The sequence below is a fragment of the Amblyraja radiata genome, chromosome 37 (genome assembly GCF_010909765.2).
Source record: "Amblyraja radiata isolate CabotCenter1 chromosome 37, sAmbRad1.1.pri, whole genome shotgun sequence".
Taxonomy (NCBI): domain Eukaryota; kingdom Metazoa; phylum Chordata; class Chondrichthyes; order Rajiformes; family Rajidae; genus Amblyraja; species Amblyraja radiata.
In genome coordinates this window covers 1220473-1246556 of record NC_045992.1, presented here as the reverse complement: position 1 = coordinate 1246556, position 26084 = coordinate 1220473, and the positions used below count along the sequence as shown (strand labels likewise).

The following is a 26084-nucleotide window of genomic DNA, read 5'->3' as shown; positions in this document are numbered from 1 at the left end:
CCGTCAAGTACTTGCGATGTTCTTCTCCGTTTTCATGTTCTACAATAACATTCTACAATACATAGATTAGCGTGGGGCCCCGGGCAACTGCCCATCATGCCCATGCGTTAAGACGGCCCTGCCTGCATGGACAGGCAATATTATGGGTCGAGACCCTCCTCCAGTCTGAAGAATGATACCAACCCAAAACATCAGTGTGGACTTGGTGTGCTGAAGTATGCTGTATCTCTAATTGGGGTAAATTAAAGCATCGAAACGCCAATATTGACTTTAATTAAATTTTAAATACCATGCAATGAAACATTTAATCAAGGACCTGCTCTCCCAGGCACTGCAGACCCCATTGGCTGTCTATGCCTCTCTGCGGCTGATTGCCTTGTTACAAAATGAGCGCTGTCTTGACATGATCTTTAATCGCTCCTTCAATAATCATACATGTATTTATTCAGTACACACGGAACGACAATGCCTCAAAGCACTTCCTGCAATTAATTACTGTTACTGTGTAAGCATGTGGTTAATCCCGGGACATGACACTGAGTGTTCCGTCTATCCGTGTCCCCAGCTCCCTCTGCTCTGGTCGTAGACATTCACTCTTCCAAGCTGGGACCTGCTGAAAGATGCACCATCTCACACTTCCTGCAGTGAATCTGCTACTTCCTGTATACGTTTATTGTCTGGTTACTGTGCTTTATTGCAACCCCCCTCTTCACTAACTACAGCCCAATGGAATAAACATTGAAATCTCCAATTTCGAGAGACCCCCATCCTGCCCCCCCCCCCCCCCCCCCCCCCCAGCTCTGTGAACACACCTCTCTCCGACCGTCTCCCACCCCCCTAGGCTGTTTGGAGAAGAGAAGGCAGTGGGAGGATGGAATGGATTCCATTCAGTGAGTGTGTTGGGGTCAAGGAAAGAACGTTCACGTTGGGGCCCTGAATCCACCAATCTTTCCACCACCACGCACAAGAAGCGACAAGACAGACACCATCGTGTGCAGATGCCCAGCTCTGGCTGAACAACATGTAATCTTGTGTGTGTACTCAATGAGAAGGAGAAGTGAGAGTGGTGGTGGGTGTGATGGGATCGCAGTGGAGTTATGCAGGATGGTCACCTATCCTCTTGGGTGGAGGTTGAGAAGTCAAGAAAGGGAAGAGGTTGCTTCAGGTGGAAACGTGAACAATGTGGACATTGATGAAACATTTGAATTCTGTATTGGTGCAGGAGCAGAGTTGAAGGTGAGACCTTGAATGGGACTCACAGAGGGACTGTTCTAGATATCCCACAAAGAGATTGGCGTGGCTTGGACTCATACCTGTTCCCAAATCCATGCCTTCCTTTGGTCTGAAGAAGGGTCTCGACCCGAAACTCCCTTCCACCCATTTCTTCTCTCCAGAGATGCTGCCCGTCCCGCTGAGTTACTCCAGCGTTTTGTGTCTATCTTCGGTGTAAACCAGCATCTGCAGTTCCTTCCTACGCACTTGCTTTGGAGAAAGTAAGCAGAGTAGTGGGGAAAGTTGTTCACTGTAAGACTGTGGTCAAGGAAGAAGTGGTTGGTGCTCAGATCTCCAGGCCTGGTTTATTGATCCTTTCTCCCAATGATGAAAGACCAACACCCTCAGCATCAGGGTAACTGCACTCACAGGAGCACGCCATTTGCTTGTCCAACACAAGCATCTTGAAATAGCCGTTCAGCCTTGGCTCCATCATGGGCACTTGGAGCAAACCGTTCAAGGGCAGTGCCAAAGCCTTCTTGAATAACGTGGAATCTGCTGTGGACACCCATCACTCTTGTTGACAAATAATGACCAAAGTAAAAGATCCATGGAATGACGTCAGCCCAAAATGTCACCCATTCCTTCTCTCCAAAGATGCTGCCTGTCCCGCTGAAGTACTCCAGCTTTTGGTGTCGACAATGATGGTGAGAGTACCTTGCTGTTGGCTGTGCAGAATTGGGCCACAATGCCCAAGACAGCACTGCATCCAATGACCTCAGTGCCAGCCTGTTCCACATATATGATGTGCTCAGTTCATCCAATGTACCAGTAACTGCCAAGACTATTGTTGCACCAGACCAGATCTGATGTTATTAGCATCTAATAGATGTGAATCATGTACACACTTCCATCAAGAAACAGGAATGGAGTCAATGCCTCTGATGTGAGGGGATCTATTCCACTGTCACTGCTCAAATGTTACATCTCAATTCACTTTCACAGCCTTGAGCTAAATGCTCAGAGTCCCCAATGAGGCATGAACACAAACACACATTACCAAGGTAAGATATTACGGCTTTAGCTTGTAGTTGGGGGAAACTTTAACTTTTCTATGTGGGGGAGGGGGGCAGGGTAAGGGGGAAACCGTTTCCCAGTCTCTTCCTGGCGGGGACGCGACTATTTCTCCGAGTCGCGTCCTCGCCCCCCACCTCGCGGCCTACCAGCTGGATCGGAGCGGCCTTTCCTGCCGGGGACCGGGAACCGGACCAGGGCTGCTACAGCGGTGGCGCAGCGTTGGATTCACCGCGGAGCGGGCGATGCCTACCTGGGTCGCCGTTTGGAGCTCCGGAGCGTTGAGCCGCTGCTCCAACATCATGGAGCTCTGGTGCGGAGAGTTTCCAATGCGGGCGGCGCTGAACAACATCGTGGAGTCCTGGGGCGCCTTGCAGAGGGTCTCCAGCGACAGTCTCCACCCGGCGCGGCCTGCAGACTTTGGAAGCCGCCGACTCCGGTAGGAGGGGGCCCGACTCTGGTGTCCACGCCGCTGAGGACGTCCCGCAGCCCCGACGTCGGACTTACAACACCCCGGCGAGCGGTCCTGGACATCGGGCCGCCCGTAGCGGCAACTGCGGAGGGCACGGGGAGGCCCTGACCACGGGGAACAATGGAGGAAGAGACTGACTTTGGTGCCTTCCCACACAGTGGGAAACTCTGATTCTGCTGTGTGGGGATGTTTTATGTCAAACCCTATCGTGTGTTGTGTCTCTTATTTTTATTGTATGGCTGTATGGGAATTACATTTCACTGTGCCATCTGGCACATGTGACAATTAAATGTATCTTGTATCTTGTAGATAGAAACTAGCACATGTTTTCAGTCCGTGTTGTTGCCAGAGTGGGTCTTCTTTATTTTACAACAGTACATATTCACCAGACTGATCAGGTAATGAATATATCACGTGACACCAATCGCATCATTCTGGGACTCAGTTATTCATGTTACAGTTAGCATTACATGCAGTACACTGAAGATAGACACAGCGAGTTGGAGTAACTCAGCGGGACGGACAGCATCTCCGGAGAGAAGGAATGGGAGACGTTTCAGATCGAGACCCTTCTTCAGACCTATTATATACACTGCACTGCTCTCCACTTTGAACAGAAAATAACTTGTAAATTAGCCCAACAAGAATAATTTTATTAATGTATCTGACGACTGGTTTACGCACTCTTTCTGACCTCGCGAGTGGTTTAGGGGGAGAGTCAAGTTCAGGATTAGTTGCATTTGGTGGCAAGAATAGGAAGCAGATTACTATCTAAATGGTGTCAAAAGTTGGGAAAAGGGGAAGTACAATGGGATCTGGGGGTCCCTGTTCATCAGTCAATGAAAGTAAGCATGCAGGTACAGCAGGCAGTGAAGAAAGCGAATTGTATTTGGCCTTTGTAACAAGAGGAGTTGAGTATAGGAGCAAAGAGGCCCTTCTTCAGTTGTATAGGGCCCTAGTGTGACCACACCTGGAGTATTGTGTGCAGTTTTGGTCCCCTAATTTGAGGAAAGACATTCTTGCTATTGAGGGAATGCAGCGTAGGTTTACAAGGTTAATTCCCGAGATGGCGGGACTGTCATATGCTGAAAGAATGGAGCAATTGGGCTTGTACACTCTGGAGTTTAGAAGGATGAGAGGTTTTCATATTGAAACATATAATATTGTTAAGGGTTTGGGCACGCTAGAGGTGGGAAACATGTTCCCGATGTTGGGGGAGTCCAATAGTAGACAGCGTTAAATCAAGTGGGACGCCAGGAATTCAAGATTACAATAGTTCCACCCACTAAGATTCTCTGTTCTACACTTTATATTAAAAATTCCATCAACACATTTATCAGGGTTAGCATTGTTAAAGAGAAACATCAACTCTCAATGCAGGCTTCTGGGCAATGTGCAACCGTTCGTTCCACTGTCAGAATTGGATCTCATAGAGTAGCGACCGTTATGGATCTTATGAGGCTTCTGATAATGGGGACTTGATAATGTACCGGTATGTCACAAGTATATTCTTCCTGGATTAGAAAACATCAAATTGGCTGGTAAGTACCACAGTTCAGTGGACTGGATAATGATCATCATATATCTAAATGAGGAAGCAAATGACCTTCAGAAACAGCAGTGGCACTTGTCCTAATTCAATAAGTCTATGACTCTGAAATCGCAAATGTCAGATTGACAGGAACTCTGGAAATAATTGAATGGAGAAATGTATAGCACCTAGCCAGAGCCATTTACTGAACTAACCTAATTATCATCTGCCGTAAAACTAATTACGAAGCAATCTTCCCTCTCACAAAGCCAGGCTGCAATTTTTTATAAAGATACATGTTGTGGCCTTTAGCAGGCACGGTGAACTGTGCCTGTGAATTTCAACTAAGACATTAATTAGCATTGGTATGACGGAGTGTGTTTACTGTTCTCTGCACCTTAGGTTGTAATATTTTGTTGGCGGTGTTACTAAGTGAAATAAATTCCACTTGTGCTTGTTATTCCGTTGCCTTCCTGATCCAAGCAGCTGTCTGAAGCCAACAGCATAATTTTTTAACTAAAAAAAAAAAAATTTCATTGAGAAATAAGAAATCGCCAGATTATTCATCATTTGAATTTGGCAAGTAATTAAAACCGATTTTGAAAGCCTCTTTTTCTTCCTGGTTTTCAGGTTTGAAGTTTGTGCTCGCACTTCCAGGGAAGCCGCTGATGAAAGCTACCTTCATGAAATGACACAATTTATCCCAATTAATGTCAGCAGGCTGCTTGGGAACAGTGTAGAACCACAGGCCGGCCCATCAATAATTACATGTGACAGTGCTGGAGTAACTCAGTGGGCCAGGACCCCACCACCAAATCCCGCAAATTCATCTATGCAGATGACATCTGTTTTGCCTTCCAAACACCAGATTTTGGTACACTGGAACAGGTGCTCAATGAAGACCTTGCTAAACTGGACGAGTACTGCAAAACCTGGCGCCTAAAACCAAGCCCAGAATAAACGGTCTCCAGTGTGTTCCACCTCCATAATGCAGAAGCCACAAGAGAACCAAACATCTATCTGAGCAGGACCAAACTGAAGTATGCCCCCACTCCAACCTACCTCGGAGTGACCCTTGACAGGACCCTATCCTTCAAGGAACATCTCAAAAGAACAGCAGCTAAGGTGAAGTCCAGAAACAATCTCATCAGTAAGCTTGCTGGCTCAAAGTGGGGGGGCAGCAGCCCCCACACTGGGCATTTCAGCACTAGCCCTTGCATTTTCTTCAGCCGAATATTGTGCCCCTGTTTGGTCCAGGTCATCCCACACACACCATGTGGACACCCAATTGAACTCAACAATGAGGATCATCACAGGAACAATCCGCTCAACACCACTCCCCTGGCTCCCTGTCCTATCCAACATAGCCCCTCCACACATCCTCCGCTCAACACCACTCCCCTGGCTCCCTGTCCTATCCAACATAGCCCCTCCACACATCCTCCGCTCAACACCACTCCCCTGGCTCCCTGTCCTATCCAACATAGTCCCTCCACACATCCGGCGAGTAGTCCTCACTCAAAGGATGCTCCAAAAGACCACAAACTCCCCTCACCTGCCAATTCACATGGACATCTTCAACCCACCCACTGCTCGACTTCCATCTAGACGACCAATTTGGAAGAACCCACCACCAGCTGATTTCACCATCCAATCAGCTTGGAAAAAGGAATGGGATTCCAAGGACGTCTCAAATAAACATCTGGTGTCAGACCCCACCCTACCGGTCCCTGGCACCAATCTCCCAAGGAAGCAGTGGACGACGCTGAATAGATTCAGGACTGGACATGGCCCCTGCTTGGCCAGCCTTCACAAATGGGGCAGCAGCCCAACCCCACGGTGTGCTTGTGGAGAGCAGCAAACTGTGCATGCTGGGGAGATTAGTCTAGCTGGGCATCATGTACAACACAGACATTGTGGGCCGAAGGGTCTGTTCCTGTCCTGAACTTTTCTGTGTTCTATGATGACAGAAACAGCAACAAAAACAGGCCACTTGCCATCACTTTCATTCCAGTTCTATTTAAGAGCAAACAGTTTGTCTATTTCACACACCCCTGCAAATTCTTTCCATTCAGATCCTTATTCAGACGTCTTCGGAACACAGCTGCTGAATCTGCCCCCATTGTGCTCCTGGCCACGTGTTCAGTTTTGATCATCATGCTGCAGGAAAGATGCCATGAAGCTGGAAAGAGTGTGGAGAGGATTCACTAGGACGTTGCTAGATCTCGAGTGCCTGAGCTGAAGGGAGAGGTTGGGCAGACTAGGACTTTATTCCTTCGAGCGCATCTTATAGAGGTGTATACATACGATCATGAGGGGAATAGATACAATGCATGCACAGTCTTTTCCCCGTGAAATCAAGAACTAGAGGACATAGGTTTAAGTTGAGGGGGGCAAGATTTAATATGAACCTGAGGGGCAATCTTTTCACTCAAAGGTTGGTAGGTAAATGGAGTAAGCTGCCAGAGGATGTAGTTGAGGCAGCATTTGGAGATTTGGACATGTTTAGAGGGACATCTTGGTTGGCATGTACGGGTTGGGTTGAGGGTCCTGTTTTTATTCGGTATCACTCTATCACTCTACAATCATATACCCACCACCCTCTGAGTGAAAACGTTGCCCCTCAGGTTGCTATTAAATGTTACGCCCTTTCACCTTAAACCCGTGTCCTCCAGTTCTTGATTCCCCAACCCAAGGAAAAAGACTGTGTATTCACACCATCCAATCCCCTTTTGATTTTATGCATTTCTCTAAGATTACCCCTCAACCTCTTGCACGGAATACAGTCCTAGACTGCCCAACCTCTCCCTATAGCTCGCCCTCAAGTCCTGGTAACATCCTCATACGTAAATCTTCTCTGCATTCATTCCTGTTTAACGACAGCCTAACCCTAATCCTCTCTGGAACATTCATAATATCAATAGCATTTCCCCCCACCAAGGACTAAGCATGCAGACAGAATCCAGCATTCAATGGAGTCCTCACTGGCTTGAATCGCTGAAGTATTTTGATGATATATTTATTCCTGATGCCGGCTGTTCTTCAATCACGATGGTAACATTAGATGTTTTTTTACAGCCTTCACACAAGTGGTGTACACTTGTCCTCACCTACTGAAGATAGACCTTATGCCACATTCTTTCACGGACTCCACTTTAGCAACAGCAGGATCAAACCACCAGAGGATGGCGTTGAGTATGCTACTGTACGAGCACCAAAGGCAGGTAAGACAAACGCGAAAAGTTGGAGTAACTCAATGGGTCAGGCAGCATCTGTGGAGAAAAAGGATAGGTGACATTTTGGGTCGAAACCCTTCTTCAGACCCGAAACGTCACCTTTTCCTTTTCTCCGGAGATACTGCCTGACCCGCTGAGTTACCACTGGTTTTTGTGTCTATCTTCGGGGTAAACCAGCATCTGCTGTTCTTCCTACACACTTAGACAGGTACATGGTTAGCAACGATTTAGAGAGATATGGGCAAGGGAGGGCAAATGGGACAAGCTTAGATTGGTCATCTTGGTTGCCATGGACTAGTTGGGCTGAAGGGCTTATTTTCATGCAGCAATACGATACGAAACGATACAGAGTTTATTGATCCCATCTATCTGCTGAGGGACAGACTCTATCAACCCGGGGCGCGTGGGAGAGAGTTACAGGGTGAGGGACTGATGGAGACAGTGATGTAGGGGGGCAGGTGGGAGCAGGGTGGGGCGAGGTGTAGGGACGAGGTGAATATGTAGGAGTGCTGATGCATACTGAGGGGCAGCAGAGCAGGCAGTGATATCTAGGCAGTGAACATAAGGTCTGTGGAGAACTAGGAGTGGGCAGCAGGGGGGGTGGAATAACCAGCAGCAAAGTGAGCAGAGAACCTTCTGGAGGACAGAGCACTTGGGGATACAAACGATAATGAAGGTAGATTATTATGGATGACAGGTAGCAAGGATAGATAGCATGGAGATTACCTGCATTTCTCTCCAGGTGAGGCAGAAGGTGGTTGATTTCAAAGAGCAGGGAGCTTGTGTCCATGTGCAAACAACTCGAGCGAGAGAGTTGTTGCCTCACAGCGCCAGAGACTCGAGTTCGATCCTGATTACGGGTGCTGTCTGTACGGAGTTTGCACGTTCTCCCTGTGGCTACGTGAGTTTGCTCCGGGTGCTCCGGTTTCCTCCCACACTACAAAGGTCTGCTGGTCTGTAGGTTAATTGTCTTCTGTAAATTGTCCCGAGAGTGTAAAATGCGATACTGGGATAGTGTAGAACTTGTGTACGGGTGATCGCTGGTCTGCATGGACTCGGCAGCCCAAATACCCGCTTGCACATTGTATCTCTAAACTAAACTAAACTAAACTAAACTAAACTTAACACAACTTAACTAATCTAAACTAAACTTAACATAACTAAACTTAACTTAATTACACTAAACTTAAGTAAACTAAATTAAAGCTGACTGAAGCAGTTTGTGGAGCTGGTATTGGAGTTGGTGACAGAGTTGACTACTCTCCCCGCCTCCCCTGTGAGCCAGTGCCTTTAATTCCATTCCCAATGAGTTCAATTGTCTTTGACGAGGCTGCTGAGACCACAGAACATCTGCTGAGCGCTGGTTCCACAAACCATGTTCCCAAGGATGGAATTAACAACATTTTATGCTTTCCCTTTACTCTCACAACTTGTTCATTTTCAGTTCTGTCCTCAGGTCTCACACCCAGGCTCATTTTCTCAGGCAGTTTCACACCAGTGGCTACAGTTAAATTAAAGTGTGTGGGTGAAACAGAATATATAACATAGAGCATAGACCATACAACATAGAACGGGCCCTTCGGCCCATAATGGCCTGGATAGAGTGGGTGTGGAGAGCATGTTTCCACCAGAGGGAGTGTCTAGGACCAGAGGCTACAGCCTCAGAATAAAAGGACGTACCTTTAGAAACATAGAAACATAGAAATTAGGTGCAGGAGTAGGCCATTCGGCCCTTCGAGCCTGCACCACCATTCAATATGATCATGGCTGATCATCCAACTCAGTATCCTGTACCTGCCTTCTCTCCATACCCTCTGATCCCCTTAGCCACAAGGGCCACATCTAACTCCCTTTTAAATATAGCCAATGAACTGGCCTCGACTACCCTCTGTGGCAGAAAGGAGATGACAAGGAATCTCTTTAGCGTAAGGGTGGTGTGTGGAGGCCAATTCAATGGATAATTTTAAGGCAGAGATTGACAGATGATTAATTATTAGGGGTGTCAGGGGTTATGAGAAGAAGGCAGGAGAATGGGGTTGAGAGGGAAAGATAGATCAGCCATGATGGAATGGCAGAGTCGACTCAATGGACAGAATGGCCTAATTCTGCTCCAATGACATGAACATGGATTTATAATAACCAGCCATGATACCACGGATAAACTTCCTCTGAATAAAGGCCAGTAGTACACTACTGAACGCCAGATTATCACATCTGACAATCAGCTTTAACACACACTGAAGTTCCCTCTCTACATTCCTTTCCAAGTTATATATTTAGGTTAGTGAACACCAAAGAAATTGTTCATATGAGCTCATCTGGTTGCATTTTAATGTTGAGAGCCACAGTTTGGGCCCGCTCAGCACATTGCAATGCAAGGTTCAACAACATCCAGATGGTTTGCAAACGTGGGGCAATAAATCTACATAGTCTTAAAGTTTTCAGTGTTTTATTTGTTGAGAAAATAGTTCTTTGCAGGCAGTGTGTTTATTCAGTGCCTTGGTAAACCAAGTCCTTCTCAACACGGGACAGGGGGCAGAGGCACAATGAAAGAAATGAAACATCTGCAGAAATGCAAGGCAGCTGGAACATCTGGAAACAACTGTGCTGTAGGAGAAAGAGAAATTGGTTCCTCATCCTGCAAACTAAAGACTGTATCCTTCCCACTGCATCAGTTTGAAGCTATGGAGGCCAACGTTTAACGAAGATGTACAGGACAAGTTTATTTACATTACAGAACGTTCCCCTTACAGCACCCCCTCAACCCCAACTTTATAAAGACACAAAATGCTGGAGTAACTCAGCGGGACAGGCAGCATCTCTGGAGAGAAGGAATGGGTGATGTTTCGGGTCGAGACCCTTCTTCAGACTTGGCGAATTCTTCGGTGACTGCCAGAATCATTGACTGACGTATCAGGTCACCGAAAGATTTGCGGCGTGATGACATATTACGAGCGGTGTTTTTCCAAGTGTCGCAACATTTTTTTTGTCGCCGCTGGATTTTGAAATGTTGAAAATATTTTGATGACCCTGATATGATCCCGGCAGCCGCCGAAAAAATCATCAAGTGGGACAGGCCCTTTAAAGCTAGGTCGCTGTTCACAAATACTAACCCTGTTCCTTTCTCCACAGATGCTGCCTGAGCAGCGGAGTGCTTCCAGCATTTCTTGTCCCTGTTTTACTTATAAGGCCAGACTGAGTAAGGAATGGATTAGTGATCCAGCTAGGATTTTATGAGAAGCTAGTGTTTGCGTTGCCATTATTACCAGGTTTTATATTCCACATTGTTTAAATTACAAGATCATAAATTCCTCGGCTGCAGATGTGAACTCACGTTTCCAGATGAATGATCTAGGCTTCAGGTCGAACCCTCCCTCCCTCCCTCCCTCCCTCCCTCAGCCAAGGCCTGGTAGCTTCATAATTAGTCTGTTTGTTAATTAATTGTATTTGTTGCTTATCTAATACTTGACCTCTCCAATCCCAACACGGCCACAGAATTTCCACTGGATGAATCAGGGCATTTTTTATGTAGTTCCCTTAAGTGCTCGTGCATAAAATATGACAGAGTATGAGAGGACTAGCGAGAGACATTTGTTGAGATTAAACGCAGACCTTTTATTCCAGTGCAAACCTGCAGTATGGAACGGCACTGTGTCACACCTGAATGATGGTGACTTCCTGTAGCGGAGACTGAATATGAGGTGAACCCAGAGAGTTCCAGGTATGTAAAGGGCCCGGCCCACTTGGTGATTTTTCGGCGACTGCGGGCATCATACTACTGCCGCCAAAAGATTTTGAACATTTCAAAATCCCCCAAAATTTCGGCGACACTTGAAAAACACGGTGCGTTATACGTCATCATGCCACGTCACACCGCGAATGTTTCGGTGACCTGATACATCAGTCAATGATGGCGGCAGACGCTGGAAAAATCGGCAAGTGGGACAGGCCCTCGTCTATGTGTTGTGTCCCATGAGTGGGCCGATAAACAACAGGTTTAGTACCGTCCGTCACCTGTACTGAGGTACAGTGAAAAGCTTTGCTTTGCATGTTATCCAATTTAATCAGATTTATGTGAATATAATCAAGCCAAACATGTACACAAAGTAGAGCAACGAGTGAGAGATAGAGGCTGCGGAATATAGTCTCAGCGCTGCGGTGTGTGACAATCCCAGAGATGGGGTACAATGTCTTGGGATGAGATGGCTTGGTTAGGGTCCAATTAGTGATTATGGGCTCTTGCAGGTTAGGTTCCTAATGGACTAAATGCATGAACTGCCCAGATTTCACAGATGCACCAGGACTCCAGTTGCAGCAAATACTGGGCAAAGTTGGAACACAGGGAGCCTTGTGTAACAGTTGGAGTTTTCCACACTATCTTTAGGCCTCGTTGCATCTATCTACATCTTGGCAGCTGTAAATCTTATCAAAGCATTAAAAAACTTTGTTTTATTAGCTGGCATTTCCGCTATTCTGCCTTTACAATGAAGTACAGCTTATCATTTTTTATCATCCACACACCCACATATTCCATCACATTATGGAACTTGCAACAGAGGCACACAATTCAAGTTATTTCACTCACTGAAATCTTTTGTACATCTAAGGTAAGATTGAAATGATGCTGCCTATAGAATTAGGCAAGGAGAGAGATTACGTTGTTTCTGAGTTTGCCTGAAGTGTCTGATGATCGACGAGGTTATTCCAGTGATTGAGTCGGGTTTAGAAGTTTGCTTTTGCCAGCCTCGACTCAATCCGACAACCAAGAAGGCAGCTGCCGCAGCCACTGTGAGGAGCTGGAGGTGTCCACACGCAGTTCCAGGGCATTTTTCCAGCTGAGATACCTCGTGCTGCACGGGGCTGAGAACGGCAAGAGCTGGCATTTAAACCTCTGTCTGTGGCCCACTGCTGCATTGGTACCAACCAGTGACAAATCGTTACAGATATCCCCATTGTATCAGTTTTATATAAAGACTAAGGATTATAGTGCCAGGTAAACAATACACAGACACACTCACAGATACATATACACACACAAAACACAGACACATTCATGCTCAGACACATACTCTAGTGCAGACAAGCATACAGTCCATATGCGCGTACTTGCGCACAGAGGCACACACAAAGACAGACACAGATTCAGTTTAGTTTATTGTCACGTGTACCGAGGTACAGTGAAAAGCTTTTGCTGCGTGCTACCCAGCCAGCGGAAAGACTATACATGATTACACAGACCCATACATGAACACGCCTAGGCAAGCAAACTGACACACTCATACACATGTTCACATTTACGCACGCTCACACACATACACAAAGATGCCCACATACTCCTCCCTGTGTACACCTGCACTAATGTTCACGTTCACTCACATACACACACGCACGCACACACACACACGTATGCACACACACTCACACACACACACGCATAAGCACACACACGCATAAGCACACACACGCACGCACACACACACACATGCACGCACACACACCCATACACACAAACCCACACACACACACTCTCACACACATACACTCTTTCACACACTCACACACACACACATACACACAGGTATATGCTGTTTCATCATACACATGCATATACATGCACACACGTGTGTGCAGAGATACATATACAAGCACACCAACTCTCAGATACCCTCACACTGTGATGTATCCTCAGGTACACTGACCTTTACTCCATGGCCCACACAGAACTGCATATTTATAGGACATTTATTGTAGTAAAACATGCAACAAACTACATATATGTTTACATTCACACCATCACGTGTTCACTCTTCCAGCTCCTCACATTCACAAAATCATCAACATTGTTGTCAGCATCCAGTAATTAAATTATTGCTATTGTCTTGCAAACACACCAGCACCTTTCCTTGCCCTGGTTTAGGTGGTTCCTGAGCCTGACTATCCTGCACAGCCCCATCCTGTACACGGGTTGGTCCACAGTACAGAGCGACAGATCACAACGTGGTGATGGCCAGGCTGGACAAGATGTCTCTCACCCTTCACACAGCCGGGCTTTGAGCTGAGCTTTGTGTATGATGGACCCAGTCCTTCCCCATCGATAGTGCCAGACTGTCAATGGAAAGTCACACCTTGTGTACAAAGGTTCCACCAACGGCCGGAGACATGTGGAGGCATCAACCACAGTCACCATGTCACTGTGCCACAAGCGTAACCGTGAAGGAGTTTATTAACTTTGGGTTTTTGCAAAGAAGATCTTGGCGTAGACGGTGTTGGGTCTCTGGGGGTCCGGGGAGCTGGGCACAGGTGGGGCACTGGGTTGTGTGGGCATCAGTTCAAGCTCAGCGTAGGTCAGGCTGTCCTCCACTATCCGTGGCTGTGGAGAGAGAGAGATAAACATTAGGAAACTCCCAAACTAACAAGGCTTAGTACACAGACAGCAGGTTAAACATCTAGGAGGTATCTGCAGGAAGACTTGAGTTTTAAGATTAGTTTAAGTTTAAAGATACAGGGTGGAAACAGGCCCTTCGACCCATCGAGTCCGCACCGACCCCCGCATACTGACGCTATCCTACATGCCCTAGGGATAACTAAAGATGCTGCCTGACCCGTTGAGTTACTCCAGGACCTTGTGATGTCTATCTGAAGTATGTCGTTGGTGCTCGTTTCCAGCTCAGCTCATTGTCTCTGTCATCCTTTGGCAAGTCCGTCCAGTGAAATTAGTTTGGAACATTGTTTTCAACAGCAGAAATCAACAGCAGAATTATTTGTCTGTAGCTGTCTGCTCTGCTGAGTGAAGATGTACATTGAAGTACTTTGTCCTTATTGAATAAATGCCACTTCTGCTTTGTGAGTTCACTTCAATAATTGTAAAAATCTGTGAGGAAAATAGGAAACCCACGCAGGTGACGGGGTGAACGTACAAACTCCGTACAGACAGCACCCGTAGTTGGGATCGAACCCGGGTCTCCGGCGCTGCATTCGCTGTAAGGCAGCAACTCTACCGCTGCACCACCGTGCCACCCAGCTCTTGTCTTTGACATTTCCACCCTGGGGGGAAAAGGTCCTGCCTGTCTACCGTATCTATGCCTCTCGTAATTTGATGTGCTATCTAGAGATCAGCACGATGTCCATCACTGGACACAGGGTGAAGAGTAGACCAAGATAATAACGCCATATTATCAAAGCTGAATTGTAATATTTCAGCCATTTTGCGCTGCTAATGTAATTAGTGTTAATTGTTTTTGCCAAGTGCCCTAAGTGTGTGTGTGTGTGATAAATCCTGCGCTCGCATTTAATTACCATTTATTTTATTCTCATTTCGCCAGTGCTGATATTTTATGGGCTTTTACACTGGCCCATATAGTCATCACCGCAAACACCGCCTCATGCAAATGTGAAGCACATCAGGTTGTGAAATCAGATTCTCTCGGTGTTATTGAATTATTGTAAAATTGCATTGTGTTTGATTGTAGATTATCTATTTATTCTTGATTCTATTATCTGTTGATATGAAAAATAATGTTGCTTTCTAGAATGTGGGTGACCCTGTACGGTGAGAGCTTTTCATACATTTTTATGAAGGTCTGATAGTAAATATAATTCAATGAAGCCAAAGAGCACTAAATAAATAATTGCATCTTAGAAAGCAATAAAGATACAATAAAATTAGCAAGTCTACCATGAGTAAATTGTACGGGAAACGATAGCATTTCAAATTCTGTCTATGCTTATTGTTTACTTGCAAAGTTCTGACAATTGAAATATATTGCAGGAGCTGCTAGATGTTTATATAAGATGCAGGCATTAAGACAACGTGTGCACAGGAATGCAGAACAAGCAGCTGGTAGTGTGGCCGTTTGTAGCCAGACGCACTGCTAAAGCTTGCACCTCCCCTTGCCATTCATAGTCGTACAGCACTGAAGCAGGCCCTTCAGCCCAACCTTCACAAAGGAGATGAGGAGGAATTTCTTGAGTCAGAGGGCGGTGAATCTGTGGAATTCATTGCCACAGACGGCTGCAGAGGCCACAAGTCATGGGTAATTTTAAGGTGGAAAATGACTGATTCTTGATGCGGGTGTCAGGGGTTATGGGGAGAAGGCAGAAGAATGGGGTTGAGAGGGAGAGATAGATCAGCCATGATTGAATAGCAGAGTAGACAATGGGTCGAATGGCGTAATTCTGCTCCTATAACATGAACTTGACCAAAGTGCCCCCTCTAAGCTCACCCCATCTGCCCTTGTTTGGGTAATATTCGCCTCATCTTTTCCTTTCCATGTACATGTTCGTGGCTTTTAAATATTGTTACTGTTCCTGCTTCAACTATCCCCTCTAGCACCACCACAATAATGTTCCATATGCCCACCATCCTCTGTGAAAAAAGATGCCCCTCAGGTTCTGATTAAATCTTTCCCCTCCAACCTATGTTGTCTGGTTCTGGATTCATTTCTGTATCCATTGTAGGTGAGGCAGGTACTATGAAAACATTTAAAGGACATTTGGACAGGTTCATGGATAGGAAAGGTTTAGTGCTGCATACATCGGCATGTGGAGTTAGTATAGATGGGGCATCTATACCAGATGGGGCGTGGATGAGTTGGGTGGAAGGGCCTATTTCTGTGCTGTAATTCTCTGTGACTAGCTATGTTTGGAGAACTGTGGGCCGTGTGCAAGTTGGGCTTAGTAGCTATGGACAATCTGCTCCACAATCACACTTCCCTTTTCATTCCTTCTTCATGAGAAGAGAAATGAAAACCTTGCACTCCACGCAGAGCACAAGTAATCACTTACCAGAATGGATTTGCTATCGTGTTTCTTCAAGAACTTTCTCTTGGCTGACACCTCTCTTGTTGGTACTGTAACACAAAGCAACGACACGCCATAGTTAGTGCAGCCACAGAATGCAACCCTTGTTTAGCAGCGAGGAACTACAGCTGCTGGTTCACCAAAGAAAGACACAAAACGTTACTCCTGATTGATGTGCACATCACATGTTTTTTCTACGGTTGCTTCGTTCCTCCATTGTACCCGCCCCAACATGTATGTGCGCACACAGCCGCACACATGTACACGGGGCAACACGGGCACACGGGAGAGTAATCACCACACAGACTGCCACAAAAACCTCACACGCACACCCACACACACACATGCACACTGACACACACATATCAACACACAGACATACATACAAGAACACACATACTAAGGTGGAGACACACATACACATACTGACACACACACACAAGAACATATAAACAAACATGCAGACATACACACTCATGCAGGCAGCCACACTGATACACACTGGCACACTTATGCTGACATTGCTTTTTGAGGAATTAGATCCCTTTCTTGTGCAAACTAGTTTTAAATTCCTTTTAATAACCAAGTCTGTCACAGAATACTTGAGCAGTCTGCACTCCTGTTTAGTCTGGGCGTGACGTATTACAACTGTAAATTATAGAGCTATAATAATGACTGTGATGGAACAAATCGAAAACAGAAAAAAATGAATTGGGTAACAAATGAGTAGGAATAATTTAATATTCAGAAACCGCAGGCAGATACTTGTTGAATTCCCATTGCACTTTGTCAAAGCACACACTGACTCATTAGTAGTGCACAGATTGAAAACTATTTACTATTGCCTGAAGAAGGGTCTCGACCCAAAACGTCACCTATTCCTTCTCCCCAGAGATGCTGCCTGACCCGTTGAGTTACTCCAGCTTTTTGTGTCTATCTTCGGTTTAAACCAGCATCTGCAGCTCCTTCCTGTGGTCAAGGAAAGAAGGTTCACGTCGCGGCCCTGTTTCCACCAATCTTTCTACCACCACGCACAAGAAGCGCGCGCAAGACGCCATTGTATACAGATGCCGAGAAGTGTGTTCAGCTCTAGTAATGTGCTCGATAAGAAGAGGCCCCTTCGTACACATCTATCTTATTATTGCCAACATGTTTCCGAGATTTCTTGTGGAAATAACCCTTTGGTCTATTGAGCTCACCTACCATTGGCCATGAAACAGGAAAGGAAACATTGGTACCATCTGCACCTCCTTTGTGTCTAGCAGGCAGCAACACACACTGATCTTGAGCTTCAAATATTTTTGCCATAGATTTGAGAATGTTGTTGGAAGATGCAGAATGATGTGCAGATGAAATATGATCTGCCATTTCCAGTTTGTGCTAAACATTCATCACTGTAGAGATGAGAATATTCAATAATGGATAGATGTCTGAGGGGACGTAGCAACCCTGCAGACAGAGCATGGTAATCGGACAGACCTGAATATAATTGGCATTTAGCCTAAACACAAAGGTCTGGAGAAACTCAGCGGATCCACTCTGAAGAAGGGTCCTGACCCAAACTGTTGCTTATCCTCTCCATTCCCTCTGCAGATGCTGTCTGATCTGTTGAGTTCCTCCAGTATTGTTCAAAGTTCCAACATCTGCAGTTCCTTGAGTCTATGTCACTTTGCCCGTTGGGTTTGTGAAGAAGCTACGGACAGGACTGGTGAACAAATGTTCCCTTTATCCCAACTTGCCTGTCTTCTTCCTCCTCCGTATCCTTGTGCTAGTGGCTCGCTGCTGCTCTACACATCGTTGCGCTGTTGGAGTGTTAAGGGCCTGTCCCACTTTCCCGAGTTATTCACCAATTCTCCCGACTTTTCCCCTTGATTCAAACTCGCGGAATGTTCATAACGAGTCGGTAGGAGTCCGTGGATATATCGTAGCGGCTCGTAATGCCAGCCGTGGGTACTCGGGGCATCAGGTAAGTCGGGACGTTTTTTCCAGCCTGATGGAAAACGTCCACAAGTTAAAAAAAAGCCCCGAGTATCTACGGCCGGCACAACGAGCCGCTACGATATATCCACGGGCTCCTACGGACTCGTTACCAACATTCTGCGAGTTTGAATCAAGGGGAAAACTCGGGAGAATTTGTGAATAACTCAGGAAAGTGGGACAGGCCCTTAAGGTGCAAGGTCTGAGGTTGTGCATGGATTATCCAGCAATGGGCATTGCAGTAGGTGTTGCATTGTCTGGGTGTGTGCGCCACAGTCACAGGTTGTTGTAGCTGCCAGCGTGCAGACATTACATTCATTCCAACAAGGAGAGTGGACTTGCAATGCCTCTCCTTCTCCAGATATGTTATCCAGTGTACGATAGACCAGGGAGTTGTAATGCCGCCTCCTTCAGTAGCATGGTCTAGGCTGACACAGCATGACAGCTTGGAAGCTGACAATAGTGCAGAGAAGGTTTACGAGGGGGTTGCCAGGGCTTGAGGGGTTGAGCTGCAGGGAGAGGTTGGGCAGGACAGGAGGATGAAGGGTGATCTATAGAGGTGTATAAAATCACGAGGGGATAGACAGGGTGAATGCACAGAGCCGTTTACCCAGAGTAGGGGAATCAAGAACCTGGGGACATAGTGTTTAAGGTGAGGGGGGGGGACGATTTAAAAGGAACCTGACATTAAAGTTTTGTTACATTTTTACACAGAATGTGGCTGGGTGTATGGAACGAGCTGCCAGAGGAGGTCGTTGAGGCAAGTACTATCACAATGTTATAAAAACATTTGGACAGGTACATGGACAGGAACGCATATGTGCCAAATGCAGGCAGTTGGGACGAGTGCAGATGGGGCATGTTGGTTGGCGTGGGCAAGTTGGGCCGAAGGGCTTGTGTCCATGAGTAAAGGAACTTTATTGATCTAGCATCTTTCTTGTAAAACTACAAGAATAAATAGAAGAATGATATACGTGTCAATGGTGAGAAGCAAGGCAGGGATCCGATACATGGTTTAGGTTAGGGCAGTGAGCCAAGAATAGTTTCATGACCAGTTTTCCTGACCTCTGTGTTAACCAGACATTTTCAGCAATATCTTCAGATGCAGCCTGTCAGTTTATTTGTCTGCACAGACTTCTGTTTAAATATTTATCTGTGTGAGTATAGTGCATTTGTACATTTGTTGCATCACAGCCTGGTTCTGCAAAGTGAACGACCAGGAACAGAGGAGACTTTACAGAGTGGTAGACACTGCCCACTCCATCACAGGTACTGACCTCTCCACCATCACGGCCATCTATAGCAGACGCTGCCTCAATGAGGCAGACAGTATCATCAGAGACCCACACCCTCCCTGGCCACGCTCTCATCTCGCTGCTACCTTCGGGAGCCTGAAAACCGTGACCTCCAGGTTCAGGAACAGCTTCTTCCCAGCAACTATTAGACTTGATCACTACACAACACTAACCTCAGCAACTGTGATCTTCCCTGGGCTGTATCTTTGGTCGCACTACGCACTTTGAGTTTGTGCAATTAATGTTTACTCAATCTTACGGACATTAATTTCCAGCATGTTTAAGAAAGAGCTGCAGATGCTGGAAAAATCGAAGGTAGACAAAAATGCTGGAGAAACTCAGCGGGTGAGGCAGCATCTATGGAGCGAAGGAATAGGTGACGCTTCGGGTCTCGATTATTATACATTACCTGCACGTTATTGCGTGGATGGGCCCGTTAAGCAGCAGCAAATAAGAATTTAATTGTTAGTACAGATGACAATTAAGTATTCATGATTCTTTTGATTACGTATATACACTATCTCTCCATCTAACTGCATGATAAATGTGTGAAGATGCACTATGTAGATGCTACTGTGAGCATAATTATGTGAGTGTATATGTGCCATGTGTATTTACACACATATGTGTACAAATATGCAGGTGAAGTGCTGACATTTGTCATTTGTCCGTTCAATAACTGGTAACATGACCCATGTTTGCAGGGAAGATGATACTTTTCTATTTCTGCTGTAAATAACTGCAACATGAATGTTGCCGAACCTGCAAGGTAAATAAATAAAACAGTGAACATCAACTTAATCATTAATTAGATTTCCACCAATTCATTAATAGCCATGTCAAGGGGAGACGGAGGCAGCTGCCAGCAATTACAAGTCTTCATCAATCAATTCTTCAGCAGCCAAATAACCTTTATGTGCCTCTGTTGATAGATATCCTAAGTAGTCCTTACTGTTAACTGTGCAAGCGGGAAAGGCTGGGAGACTGGAAGGGGCAAGGCTTTTATCGTTTTATTCCTGGAATTTACCTTCAAAGGCAGATTGACACCGAAAATTCATCCCAAATTGGACAGCTCTTCAGTCAACATCTACACAGAGCATCTTCACACATTTAGTGTGCAGGCAGGTAAATTGATGTATGGTGCATGTACCAGACGCACATCATTAACAAAATCCAATGACAAGAAACTGCAAATGCTGCTTTACATCAAAGATAGACGCCAAATGCTGGAGTAACTCGGCGGGTCAGGCAGCATCTCTGGAGAATGAGAGGCGATATTTTTGATCAGAACCCTTCTTTGGACTGATTGTTTTGTGGGGGGGGGGGGGAGAGAGGAGCGACAGCACAGAGTATGTCTGGATGTAGATGAACACAGGCAGAGGGGTGATTTGATCAGCAGGTTGTTGGAGATGTGGAGACAGGCAGAGGGTGGTGAATCTGTGGAATTCATTGCCACAGATGGATGTGGAGGCCAAGTCAGTGAATATTTTTAGGCAGAGATAAATAGATTCTAGATTAATACGGGTGTCAGAGGTTATGGGGAGAAGGCAGGAGATTGCGGTTAAGAGGGAGAGATAGATCAGCCATGATTGAATGGCGGAGTAGACTTGATGGGCCGAATGGCCTAATTCTTCTTATAAACAATGCACAGGGCCTGGATAGCTGAAGGGTCTCGACCTGAAACGTCACCCATTCTTTCTCTCCAGTGATGCTGCCTGTCCCACTGGGTTACTCCAGCACTCTGTGGAGGCAGATCTACAGCATACCTCTGCAGGAAGATCTACAGAGACTTACTTTTCATTGGCACTGGCGGGGGTGCATCACAGGCTGCAAACTTTTTCATCCTGGATTTGTTTTGGAAAATGGAGGAGCTTCCAGCAGCCGACATCATCGCTCCCGAACTGCGGAACACAAGGTTATATCCCACCGTTCATTAAGCTGCCTTCCACATTCCCATCTCCACAGAGAGACAGAGTAATATATGCTCTCTAGTCTCTACTTATAGTTGTAACACGTAATGGCCACCATCCGCAGAGTACTGATCGCCCAGAGTTGCCTCTCTCTAATCGGACAGGGCAAGCACTTTGTGACTGTTTGTGATATTGTGTAGACAACAGCCATCTGCTGATAGAAACATAGAAACATAGACAATAGGTGCAGGAGTAGGCCATTCGGCCCTTCAAGCCTGCACCGCCATTCAATATGATCATGGCTGATCATCCAACTCAGTATCCTGTACCTGCCTTCTCTCCATACCCCCTGATCCCTTTAGCCACAAGGGCCACATCTAACTCCCTCTTAAATATAGCCAATGAACTAGCCTCAACTACCTTCTGTGGCAGAGAATTCCACAGATTCACCACTCTCTGTGTGAAAAATGTTTTTCTCATCTCGGTCCAAAAAGATTTCCCCCTTATCCTTAAACTGTGACCCCTTGTTCTGGACTTCCCCAACATCGGGAACAATCTTCCTGCATCTAGCCTGATAAACAATTGGATCAGGAAGAACTACTTTTTAGTTACCGTATTACATAGAATAGAACCGCCCAGCAAAAGGCCCTTTGGCCCACAACATCAAAGCCAATCATGATGCCAAGAATCTAATCTCCGCCTGCATGTGACCCATATTCTTGCTTTCACTGCATGTCTTTGTCCCCAATGGAGTGTTGAAGAGACTCTTAGACAGACACATGGACACGCCCGATCTGTCGCCCGTTCTCCTTGTACTATCCATACCAGCCTACATTTGTAAGTTAATATACTTCCATTTTATAAATTCACTCCAAGATTACATAAAAACAGTACCTGCTGTTGGGCCCTTTTGTCAAGTATTTTCTTGCTGTAAAAGAAAGTCAGGAGTTGGAATTCTTCAGACACAAGAGAGTGGACAGTGGTGCAGTGTCTCCCAGCGCCAGAGACCCGGGTTTGATCCTAACTATGCGTGCTGTCTGTACGGAGTTTGCACGTTTTCCCTGTGACCGCGTGGGTTTTCTGCAGGCGCTCCGGTTTCCTCCCACAGACCAAAGACATACAGGTTTGTAGATTAATTGGCTTTGGTACAAATTGGAAATTGTAATTTGTCCCTTGTGTGTGTGTGTAGGATAGCGTTAGTGTGCGGGGATCGCTGGTCGGTGCAGACTCGGTGGGCCGAATGGCCTGTGTTGGCGCTGTATCTCTAAACTAAACTAAACAGAACAATGAAATGAATGAATGAGTTGATACTACCCGGTGAATGCAGCAGATTAGAGAGAGTTGCTTATCTTTCACTCACCTCTCCTCTTCTTCCTGTTCCAGAGAATCTGACAGAAGAGAACGGCAGCAAAGAGGGCCACGGAAAGGATTCCCACGGAGCAGACCATTGTCACGTAAAGATACAGATCTGAAACTGAGGCACACACAGCTGTAGCTCACCAATGGCCCAAACTGCAACTACCAATTGCAACTGTCTGTACGGAGTTTGCACGTTCTCCCCGTGACCTGCGTGGGTTTTCTCCGAGAACTTCGGTTTCCTCCCGCACTCCAAAGAAGTACAGGTTTGTAGGTTAGTTGTCTTGGTATAAATGTAAATTGTCCCTAGTGTGTGGAGGGCACTGTTAGTGTGCGGGGATCGCTAGTCGGTGCGGACTCGGTGGGCCATAGGGCCTGTTTCCGCGCTGTATCTCTAAACTAAATTAAACTAGACTAAACTAAATCACTTTTGTAATAAAGTAATGGAGCACAGAAACAGGCACTATGTCTCCTTTGAAGAAGTTCACCTCCTCTCTCTGGCAAGAGTTCAGCATCAGTCTGAAGAAGGGTCTCAACCTGAAACGTCACCCATTCCTTCTCTCCAGAGATGCTGCCTGTCCCGCTGAGTTACTCCACCATTTCGTATCTATCTTCGATTTAAACCAGCATCTGTTTCGATTTAAACCCACACTGTTCCATATACAGTCCCTTTATGTTCAATTGTCCTCTCAGCCCCGACCAATTTATCTGCCAGATTTATGGATTTTACCTTCAAATATTTTCCATTCTTCTTTCGGTTTTCTGGCAATCGGCAGAGTGGAAGTTTCCTGAATAGAATCTGCAAGTGATAAATGATTGCTTCTGTTATTTTGGTTCATTTAAGGGAGGGTTGTGTATCAATGGTGACCAGAGCATTTGTCGGCACTGGGCCTGTACTCGCTGGAGTTTAGAAAAATGAGGGGGGGGCCTCATTGAAACGTACAGAATAGTGAAAGGCTTGGATAGAGTGGGTGTGGAGAGGATGTATCCACTAGTGAGAGAGTCTAGGACTAGAGGTCACAGCCTCAGAATTAAAGGATGTTCGTTTACGAAGGAGATAAGGAGGAATTTCTTTAGTCAGTTGGTGGTGAATCTGTGGAATTCTTTGCCACAGAATGCTGTGGAGGCCAAGTCAGTGGATATTTTTAAGGCAGAGATAGATAGATTCTTGATTAGTGCAGGTGTCAGTGGCTGTGGGGAGAAGGCAGGGGAATGGGGTTAGGAGGGAGAGATAGATCAGCCATGAATGGATGGAGGAGTAGACTGGATGGGCCGAATGGCCTAAATCTGCTCCTATCACTTATGATCTTATGATTATTGTCTCTTGTGCGATGATGAACTGTCCCCCGATACAGGAATGCAACAAAGTGTAGATAGGCAAGGCCTACACGGGCAGGTTGGGCTGAATGGCCTGTCTCCATGTCAAGTTATGTGGTCGGGCACTGGGAAAATGGGGCCATGCAGACAGAAGTTAGGAAAGAGATCTCTGGCCAGTGAGATGTGGACTTTGCTACATTGTCAATTAGATCAAAAGGAGAGGAAGAATGAATCTGCCATGGGGTTAGCATGGACATGATGGACTGAATGGCCACTTTCTGTGCTATAATAAGTACATTCAAGTAAATCCTTTCTAAAATTGGTCAAGTAATTGACAACTTTGTCTTGAATCGCTGAACAGTAAACATTTTTCTTCTGGCCTTGTGTGTTGCCCCTCAGGTTCCTATTTGGGTTCTTTACACTTACTATTGTGGGTATCAAGGGGCTGTCCCACTGTACGAGTTTACCCAAGAGCTCTCCCGAGTTTAAAAAAAAATCAAACTCGTGGTAAGTACGTAGAATGTACGTAGCGGGTACGTCGGAGCTCGGGGACGCCTCTTAGCGGCTCGTAACGCTAACGGCAGGTACACGGGAAACGCGGTAATCTCGTGAAGACTCGTGAATATTTTTCAACATGTTGAAAAATGTCCACGACAGCCCCGAGTACCTACGAGCGGCCATTACCGTAATTCTCCGAGTTCGAATCAGGGGAAACTAGGGAGAACTCTTGAATTACCTCGTACAGTGGGACAGGGGCTTTAGTTTCATGGATTTCTGTTGATCATATATTATTTATGTGTACTATGTTTACAGGACTGTTATGCTGCTGCAAGTAAGAGTTTCATGGTTCTGTTGCCGTACAAAGAGATTCTTGATCATTAAATCTTTCACCTCTCACTTGAAACCTGTGCTCTCTGGTTCATGACTCCCCACCATTGACTCCATCTACACTTCACGCTGCCTCAGAAAAGCAGACAACATCATCAAAGACTTGTCCCACCTTGGCTATCCCTTCTTCTCCCTGCTCCTGTCCGGCAGAAGGTACAGAAGCTTGAAAGCGCGCACCACCAGACTCAGGACCAGCTTCTTCCCCTCTGTTATCAGGCTTCTGAATGGTCCTTCCATAAGCTAGGGCACTGTCCGATTCACCTCTACCCCATTGTGGACATTGGACTTTGTCTCGGGAACTGATGCGCTACAATGCTGAGAACTATATTCTGCACTCTGTATCTTCCCCTTTGCTCGATCTGTTGTACTGGAGTTTGATTTGATTATATTTATGTATAGTATTACCTGATCTAATAGCAAGCAAAACGAAGCTTTTCACTGCACCTTGGGACATGTGACAATATAAACATGAACCTTAAGATGGAGAAAAAGGCCCCGTCCATTCACACTATCTATTCCCCTCATGATTTTATTCACCTCTATAAGAGCAAAAAAGATTTGCCAAGACATGATCAGTTATAATACACAAGAAAAATAATAACTCTACCTTCATAGACTGTCCAGGTTTGGGTCGTGCTCGGAGGGGCCAGCATTGTCGTGGTCTGCAGTAGGCGCACTGTCATCAAATTAAAGAAACACGAAGATTATTGTGTGAGGATTGGCCACTGTTAGCAAAAGCATAGATCAAATCCTGACAGGCCCCACACTGGTGATGCAACCGATGCCATCAGTCAGGTGACACAGAGCACTGCTGGGCATTAGAAGAATGAGGGGGGGGCCTCGTTGAAACGTACAGAATAGTGAAAGGCTTGGATAGGGTGGGTGTGGAGAGAATGTTTCCACTAGTGGGAGAGTCTAGGACTAGAGGTCACAGCCTCAGAATTAAAGGACGCTCTTTTTAGAAAGGAGATGAGGAGGAATTTCTTTAGTTAGAGGGTGGTGAATCTGTGGAATTCA

The 26084-nt window shown here is 46.0% G+C and overlaps 1 protein-coding gene across 2 annotated transcripts in view; it reads right to left on the bottom strand.

Moving 5' to 3' along the window:
- Positions 1–26084, bottom strand: part of vstm4 (V-set and transmembrane domain containing 4) — a 35411-nt gene continuing 9327 nt past the window's right edge. Inside the window, exons 3-10 of one of the 2 annotated variants that reach the window (XM_033012427.1) lie at positions 25675–25743; positions 23593–23661; positions 22867–22980; positions 22401–22434; positions 21391–21497; positions 16310–16374; positions 13735–13895; positions 1–10 (exon numbers count right to left, since the gene is read on the bottom strand). In XM_033012427.1, the coding sequence (XP_032868318.1) occupies positions 13749–13895; positions 16310–16374; positions 21391–21497; positions 22401–22434; positions 22867–22980; positions 23593–23661; positions 25675–25743 (605 nt within the window). In that variant the 3' untranslated portion in view covers positions 1–10; positions 13735–13748. Of the gene's footprint in view, positions 11–13249; positions 13896–16309; positions 16375–21390; positions 21498–22400; positions 22435–22866; positions 22981–23592; positions 23662–25674; positions 25744–26084 lie in introns of those variants that run through there. The other variant, XM_033012426.1, reaches the window with a different exon arrangement.